The sequence below is a fragment of the Neoarius graeffei genome, chromosome 7, assembly GCF_027579695.1.
Source record: "Neoarius graeffei isolate fNeoGra1 chromosome 7, fNeoGra1.pri, whole genome shotgun sequence".
Lineage (NCBI taxonomy): Eukaryota > Metazoa > Chordata > Actinopteri > Siluriformes > Ariidae > Neoarius > Neoarius graeffei.
The window spans coordinates 81,727,327-81,735,843 of NC_083575.1; the positions used below are offsets into that span (position 1 = coordinate 81,727,327).

At 40.2% G+C, this 8,517-nt stretch overlaps 1 protein-coding gene across 4 annotated transcripts in view; it reads left to right on the forward strand.

The window, feature by feature from the left end:
* Positions 1-4,470, forward strand: part of elmod2 (ELMO/CED-12 domain containing 2) — a 29,630-nt gene extending 25,160 nt beyond the window's left edge. For all 4 annotated transcript variants that reach the window (XM_060926502.1, XM_060926499.1, XM_060926500.1 and 1 more), the window contains one exon: positions 2,463-4,470. In XM_060926502.1, the coding sequence (XP_060782485.1) occupies positions 2,463-2,614 (152 nt within the window). In that variant the 3' untranslated portion in view covers positions 2,615-4,470. The remainder of the gene's footprint in view (positions 1-2,462) is intronic.
* Positions 4,471-8,517: the final 4,047 nt, after the last annotated feature.

Here is an 8,517-nt window from a genome sequence, read left to right on the forward strand (position 1 = left end):
ATCTGAACGACACAGATCCGATTTTTTTTCACATGCGACCCAGGCCGCTTGGATATGTGGTCCTAATTCCGATGCATATCCGTTATTTTCACATGCGACCGCAGTCTGACCGGACAGGTCGCATTCATGCGACCTACACGTCATCAACAAGAGACAAACGTCGCTATTCTGCGTTGGCTAATCCCGCCTCTTTGGTGGAAAACAACAACATTTGTACAGTTTTCAGAATTTAAATAGACTTTTATAGAATTGATCAAGCTAATGGTGGATTTGGTAGGGACCTGGATGTTGATCTGTTAGCCTGATTAAATAAAACCGTTTCTATAACTGATTTATAACTTAAACCATCCTGTATTACAAGATTATAAGATTGTTCTGGAAATTTCCAGTAATTTGACACCTTCGGTCTCATTAGTCTGCTGCCCACATTAGATTATTGAGGTTTTTCACCCACATGACCAAGTCATGTGATGCATCATTAGGCTGCCATTTTGGATGTCACGGCTCGAATCAGTTTGAATGCGAGGAAGGCGACAAACGAAAAACATAAAAGAAAAAGGAGCGAGATGCAGAAAACACCTTCACTATCCAGCGACGTAGGGCATTTACAGGACGAGCAGAGGGAGAGGTATTTACAAAAATTGAGGTTAGCAGGCTTGGAGAACGACGTTTACCTGCTTCCACCAGGATTGTTCACTGACGTACGGAAGTACACGAAGCCCTCGTCTTTACCTGACTTCGGCCCACAGGATCTGTATACCTATGTCGTTAAAAACCCATCGCCATACACAGGTATTGATCTGAAAGCGTATAAGAGTTTGGATGCCTACAAATATTTTGTGTCAGGCTGGGTAACATGCCTACATCAGCGGGTCGTCCCTGGAGCCGGTGGTCGCCATCTTATTACAGCTAAGGTTTGTTCACATTTTCATTTACTTTCGGTCCTCAGGATAAACAAAATGTTATTAAATGTCATTGAAATAACTTCTTAGTCTGTTGAGACATGGCCCGTTATAAATTTGCTGTTACCAGGCAATGACCAAGAACTGTATTAGTAGGGTCGGAGTCTGTGTTGTAGCAGTGTACTAGCAGCTAGCTGTTAGCACTAGCTAATGTCAACAACATAGTAGCTGGTATGTTACTGTAGCAATGTTTACGTTCAGTCATTTGGATGACTGTTAAAACCTTTCAGTCTCAAGTTTTTCCTTTACTGTATTTACTAGTTTACTGTAATTATGATCCGGCAGCTATTTACACCGGATCCAGTGTAAATAGCTGCCGGAGCGCGCTCCGGCTTGCTCCCCCTCAAATTAAGCAGCGCGCTCCGGCTTGCTCCCGGAGTGCGCTCCGGCAGCTATTTACACTGGATCTGGTGTAAATAGCTGCCGGATCATAATTACAGTAAACTAGTAAATACAGTAAAGGAAAAACTTGAGACTGAAAGGTTTTAACAGTCATCCAAATGACTGAACGTAAACATTGCTACAGTAACATACTAGCTACTATGTTGTTGACATTAGCTAGCTTGACCTTCAAAATGGCGGACACCGGGGCGTCACGTGACCCTGTGACGTCAGGTGAAAAACCTCAATTGTGTGAGTTCCGCCGCCGCCACAAAAACCACATCGCCAGGTCTCGCCTCATCTCCATGCTTTACTTGCAAACTTGAAGAGTGCGCTTTTTTTTTGTTTACGTATTACGTAGATGTGCTTATTACGTGTCAGTTTGCGCATGCGGGACACTTTTGGGTCGTTTTCCGTTCATATTGGAGATCGCATACAAGTCTCATATAATTGGTAATGTGAACGGCCTAACAAAAAAATCGGATTTCACAACAAATCGGATATGGGTCGTTTCAGGTTGCAGTCTGAACGTAGTGTTATTAATCTTTAAACACTACCAGTCTTGTGTACACCATCGCAGGGCTTTTCACTGTGGTGTAAGCACTTTTCAAGTGATACATTAGATGATGACGGTAAAAAAAAAAAAATGCCTATACAGTAGCTCAAGCATGCAAGTTAAGCCTTAGTAAACAAGGAGTGTGCTTCTGACAGCGATGTGTAGTTCATTATGTATTCGCTAGAGGAGGTGTTGAGTCAGTCTTGCACCAGGAATCAACGTTTGGACATAGCTAGGGTTACAGTGGGAGGGCTAGTCCTCTGGTAACCGCGAGAGTTTGACTCCCCACTCGCATCTGTATTGCAGCGTGCCTTGCCAGACGGCAGTAGGTACCATTTTTATGATGGTCTTTGGTATGACCCGACCGTGAGTAGAACTCGCGATCTCCCGATCGAGAGGCGGACACGCTAACCACTAGGCCAACTCGCGGTAATGTCTTTGGATAAGAGTGTCTGCTGAATGCCTGTAATGTAATGAAAGATCTATTACAAACAAAAGATTTACTCCAGGCTCATGTAATATTTTTTGTTTGTTTGTTTGTTTTTCTTCCCCTTTCTTCTTAGGTTACCTGGCATATGAGTTTGATAAGTTCTGGGTAGAAGAAAAGCCTGCGAGCATCATGGAGTTTAACATCTACAGAGAGAAGTTCCACGATAAGGTGAAAGGGTTCCTCCTGGACCCGGAGGTTTCGCTCATCTTAAAGATCGAGTCTTAAAACTGCCCAGATGACTGACTGACTCTTCTATGACTAATTAAAAAAAAAAAAATGACCTGAATAATAGCTTTTAAGCACATCCTTCTCCTCCTATGCTTCCTGTTTTTAAACACAGTAACAAGTAGCAGATTTATAAGTCTTAACACCATTCCTGAACACAATATTGTACAGCTGAATTGTCATCACGACGTATTAATAGAAATTTTTTTTTTTTTTTGGCCATGCATACAATTATTAACAGTTCTCCTCATACTTGAAATTCGAGTTATATTTATGGTTCCTGTTGGTTTCCTCAGTGTTCATCTCAGGAATTTGATATTTATGAAAATAGGGAAAATCAAATGGATATTAATCCAAATGAAACTTTTATGTTAAACTGTCTTGCACGTGGACAATTCAGTGTTTGGTTTTTTTTTTTTTCATGTTTTAATGCTTTTTGTTTGCTAATACATTTAGCCCTACAGGACACTAGCTCGATAAACGGACATTAAAGGTGTTGTTCTGTAATCAGTAACAATGAAAATACTGTGTGGTACTAGTGTTCAAGTTAGTCATAGTTTGGCTTGCTTGTTTGTTTGTTTGTTTGTTTGTTTGTTGTTACCTGGAATAACTTTTTTTCTTTTTTCTTTTTTTTTTTTTGGTGTCTGCTTAACAAATTATCGCATATGATTTAGCTGTCAGCATTTTCATCCTAATTGTAATCTTGTATCAGAGAACTTCCGAATTTGGACCTCGTACCCAAGACATTGTTTGCACCAAGTGACGCCAAACTGTGTGCTAAGGAAGACAAAAAAAAATCAGCCTCAAGATGGAGCTACTGATGTATTTAGCTCTGCAACATTATTTTGTCCCTTTGTATAGACAACAGTGCGTCATAGTGTCAGAACGCAAAAATGTTTGTTACTGAACTGCTTGAAAGCTATTTGAGGCGAACAGGTGGTGATCCACACTTGCATGATGCTCACACTACCAAGCAACACATGATGAATTATTTCCCTTATAAATGTGTGCAACGAGGCAGCACGGTGGTGTAGTGGTTAGCGCTGTCGCCTCACAGCAAGAAGGTTCTGGGTTCGAGTCCAGTGGCCGACAGGGGCCTTTCTGTGTGGAGTCTGCATGGTCTCCCCGTGTCTGCATGGGTTTCGTCCTGGTTCCCCCACAGTCCAAAGACATGCTGGTTAGGCTAATTGGTGGCTCTAAATTGACCGTAGGTGTGAATGTGAGTGTGAATGGTTGTTTGTCTCTGTGTGCAGCCCTGCGATGATCTGGCGACTTGTCCAGGGTGTACCCCACCTCTCGCCCATAGTCAGCTGGGATAGGCTCCAGCTTGCCTGCGACCCTGCACAGGATAAGCGGTTACGGATAATGGATGGATGTGTGACATGGAGCTACAATTTTAGTAATTGTGCAGCAAGCAATATTTAACAGTTATCCAACGAAATCGAGTCGTACATGAGCTGATGGCCGACGAGGCGCGTAGTGTTGAGTCCGCTATAATCCATGTACGACGAGATTGAATGGAATAACTGTTTTATTCTACCCACATTCACTGGATTTTGCGAAACAGATTTTTTTTTTTTTTTGCCACTTCGATAAATAAAAACTTGATTAAAAAATGTCCAGCAAAATCATTTCTGCTTAGGCGGACTTCTTAGCCTGTCGATGGCTGCACGAATTGACTTTAGTGACGTTTTTTGTACAAATTGCCGTCTTGCTGTCGTGCCGAGGTATAGAATAGCTTTAGACATTTATTTAATTCTTCCTTGAACATTTCAGTTGTGTAATTTTCAAACTCCTTTGAGCTTTCGAACCAGTCTAAAAAAAATTAAACACGTTTTAATGTTTAAAGGAACAGTCCACCATACTTCCATAATGAAATATGCTCTTATCTGAATTGAGACGAGCTGCTCCGTACCTGTCCGAGCTTTGCGCGACCTCCCAGTCAGTCAGACGCAGTCAGACGCGCTGTCACTCCTGTTAGCAATGTAGCTAGGCTCAGTATGGCCAATGGTATTTTTTGGGGGCTGTAGTTAGATGCGACCAAACTCTTCCGCGTTTTTCCTGTTTACATAGGTTTATATGACCAGTGATATGAAACAAGTTCAGTTACACAAATTGAAACGTAGCGATTTTCTATGCTATGGAAAGTCCGCACTATAATGACAGGCGTACTAACACCTTCTGCGCGCTTCGGCAGCGCATTGATACGGAGCTCAGATATCAATGCGCTGTCGAAGCACGCAGAAGGTGTTAGTACGCCTGTCATTATAGTGCAGACTTTCCATAGCATAGAAAATCGCTACGTTTCAATTTTTTAACTGAGCTTGTTTCATATCACTGGTCATATAAACCTATGTAAACAGGAAAAACGCGGAAGAGTTTGGTCGCATCTAACTACAGCCCCAAAAAATACCATTGGCCATACTGAGCCTAGCTACATTGCTAACAGGAGTGACAGCGCGTCTGACTGCGTCTGACTGACTGGGAGGTCGCACAAAGCTCGGAGAGGTACGGAGCAGCCCGTCTCAATTCAGATAAGAGCATATTTCATTATGGAAGTACGGTGGACTGTTCCTTTAAAGATGAAGAATGTAAACAAACTGGAGAAATGACGGTCACAATTTGTGAAAAATTCTATAATAATAATTCTTGGAAAAAAATGTTCTTACTGTCAGATACTTTCATTCCATATTTTGTTGCTTTTTTTGGGGGGGGGGGGGGGGTTTATTTTGTCCTCGGTTGATTCAGCAACACACTCTGCCCCCCTTTTTTTTTCCTACTCATGGTATATGAGCTGATAGCCTTGTAGTAGAGTAGCCAATCAGAGCACACAGTTGCTCATATCCAATGAATGTGGCTAGAATAATTCTAGATATCCAAATGATAGCCTTGAATGATTCCTCCAACCAATCCTATAGTACGTGTGGTCGGACATTTCTTCACCTCCCAGCTCCCAACTTGAATTCCTATCTGCAGTTAGTTTATAATGTACTGTTTTGATGTGTAAAAATAGAAAAAAAAATGAAGAATTGTGGTTTCATCTTGTCTTCTCATATAGGACCTCTTATTAAATGTGTACAGAAACGTATGAAGAAAAATAAAGCTTTTAAGGAAGTAGCAGAGATCATTGGTGCTTCTGGAGAGTTGGCTCGTGGCTCGTTACGTGGCAGATTTACATTAAAGTTGTACATGTTGAAAATGGTGTGTATAAATTGTGTATTTTGGCTGTGACTCTTCTTTTAAAAAAATTTAAAAAAAAAAAAAAAAGGATGGATAGGCCACACCCACCAGAGTAACTACAAGCGACATGAGGGACTTATCACTTGGTAGAGTGAGCTTCCATTAGTTGCAGTAGATTTTTCTCATTGCTTTAGTGCAATACTAAAGAAACAAACTGTGGACACCAAATGTGTTCTTGGTTGATTGGCTATGTTAATGTTACAACGTGTGAATTAAAATCTTTGGTTAAATTATTGCTTTAAATCTCTTAAACTAAAAGTACAGAGGTGGACAGTAACGAAGTACATTTACTTGAGTACTGTACTTAAGTACACTTTTTTTTTTTGAGGTTATTTTTTGGAAACTTATGACTTCACTACATTTGAAAGACAAATATCGTCTTTTTGTTTGTTTGTTTTTTTCTTTTCTAAAACGTGATTGTTTTTCTTCACGGATGACGTTAAGACAGCCGATCAGTAATCACTAGGGTCACATCACGTCCATAGACTGGATAAGATCAATGATGTCTTAGCAGCTTTATTTGAACACGATCAGTTGATGGCGGAATGGAAGGAGGCGGTTCTTCTGGGGAACGCATACACCCACCCATGGCCCATGAACCCATGTTTCAGTTTTCTGAAAGGATTAAAGATTCATTTCATTTTAAATGTTTGCTTTGTTTGTTGAAAACAAACCACATCCATATAGCTAGTTAGCTTATCTGAAGTCCTTTCAGAAATGTTTTAGCATAATCTTGCCAAATAAACAGTGTAGAAATCTTTCTTTTCTAGTAGCGTTAGCTACCCAATTTGATTTCGAGTTTGAAAAGAGTTTGCTAGCATGTCAGATGGCGTTTCATTGACTAGCTAGCTTAACGTTAAACCACCATGATGGCACAGCATGCGTTCATTTTGCGAATTCACATTTCTGTCCTTGGTCACGGCGTTAGGTTTTGTAAACGTTGTGGCAGTAATACAACGATGCGTTGACGGAAAACGTGCTTAAGTATTTTTAAAAGCAAGTACTTTAACTTAAGTAAAAGTTTGACTGGACAGCTTTTACTTATATCAGGGTAACATTTTAACCTTCTGGGGAACGCACACACACACCCATGGCCCATGAACCCATGTTTCAGTTTTCTGAAAGGATTAAAGATTCATTTCGTTTTAAATGTTTGCTTTGTTTGCTGAAAACAAACCACATCACGGCCTACAAAAACTCGCCTTCCATCCTGCGGAAACATATTGAGGTGTATACTGTAAACGTTGCATTTCAAGAGAAAGCTTGCAGTGAAGTTGTCTGTGCTTTTAGAGCTAGCGATAACATTGCAATAGCTACGCAGTCTGGTTAGTCAAATGACTTTCTATGGATTTGCCCACCAAGTTGCCGCAGCTTTGTCCACGGCTAACGTTTACATATAGCTAGTTAACTTACCGTATCTGAAGTCCTTTCAGAAATATGTTTTAGCATAATCTTGCCAAATAAATAGTGTAGAAATCTTTCTTTTCTAGTAGCGTTAGCTACCCAATATGATTTCGAGTTTGAAAAGAGTTTGCTAGCATGTCAGATGGCGTTTCATTGACTAGCTAGCTTAAAGTGGCATTCCACCATTGGATGTATTTTTTTGTCATAAAATACAATATATTTTATGACAACATGACTAGACAGAGAAATCTTTTAGCTTCAAAATGATATATCAAACATAATTTTTTGACAACGACAAGTATATTAATTTTGCGACCAAAGTCACCTACCCTTTTAATTTCCGCGCGGTAGTGAAACGTGATGTCATCGGCAAGTTCCCCTTCTTGTGTACCACGTGACGTGGCACATATTATCAGCAATGGCGGATAGAACGCGATAAAAATAATACCAATAAATCTAGCTAATACCAATAAATCTAGCTAACTGAAAGATTAACTCAAAATTTTTCACAATTTTTTTGGCCCCCATATACGAGGAGAAATGACTCTCTCACTTTGGGGGTTTTCTGGTCTAAAAATAGACCGACACGTGGTACACAAGAAGGGGAACCTGCCGATGACATCACGTTTCACTACCGTGCGGAAATTAAAAGGGTAGGTGACTTTGGTCGCAAAATTAATATACTTGTCGTTGTCAAAAAATTATGTTTGATATATCATTTTGAAGCTAAAAGATTTCTCTGTCTAGTCATGTTGTCATAAAATATATTGTATTTTATGCCAAAAAAATACATCCAATGGTGGAATGCCACTTTAACGTTAAACCACCATGATGGCACAGCATGCGTTCATTTTGCGAATTCACATTTCTGTCCTTGGTCACGGCGTTAGGTTTTGTAAGCGTTGTGGCAGTAATACAACGATGCGTTGACGGAAAATGTGCTTAAGTGTTTTTAAAAGCAAGTACTTTAACTTAAGTACAAGTTTGACTGGACAGCTTTCACTTGTATCAGGGTAACATTTTAACCAGTGGGATCTGTACTTTGACTTAAGTAATGAAGTTGCGTACTTTGTCCACCTCTGACAAAGTAGCAGCATTTATGTATGTAATGTCCCCTGTATTACATAGCAGTGTTAATAAATACATTAAATGCTTTATATTTGAAAACATGTTCAAACTGGAAGTCGGAAGACGTGTTTGAGGTGGGTGTAGGAATGGTAAGTAGAGTTGAGTGACCCAACTGAAAACAGCAAACAGTG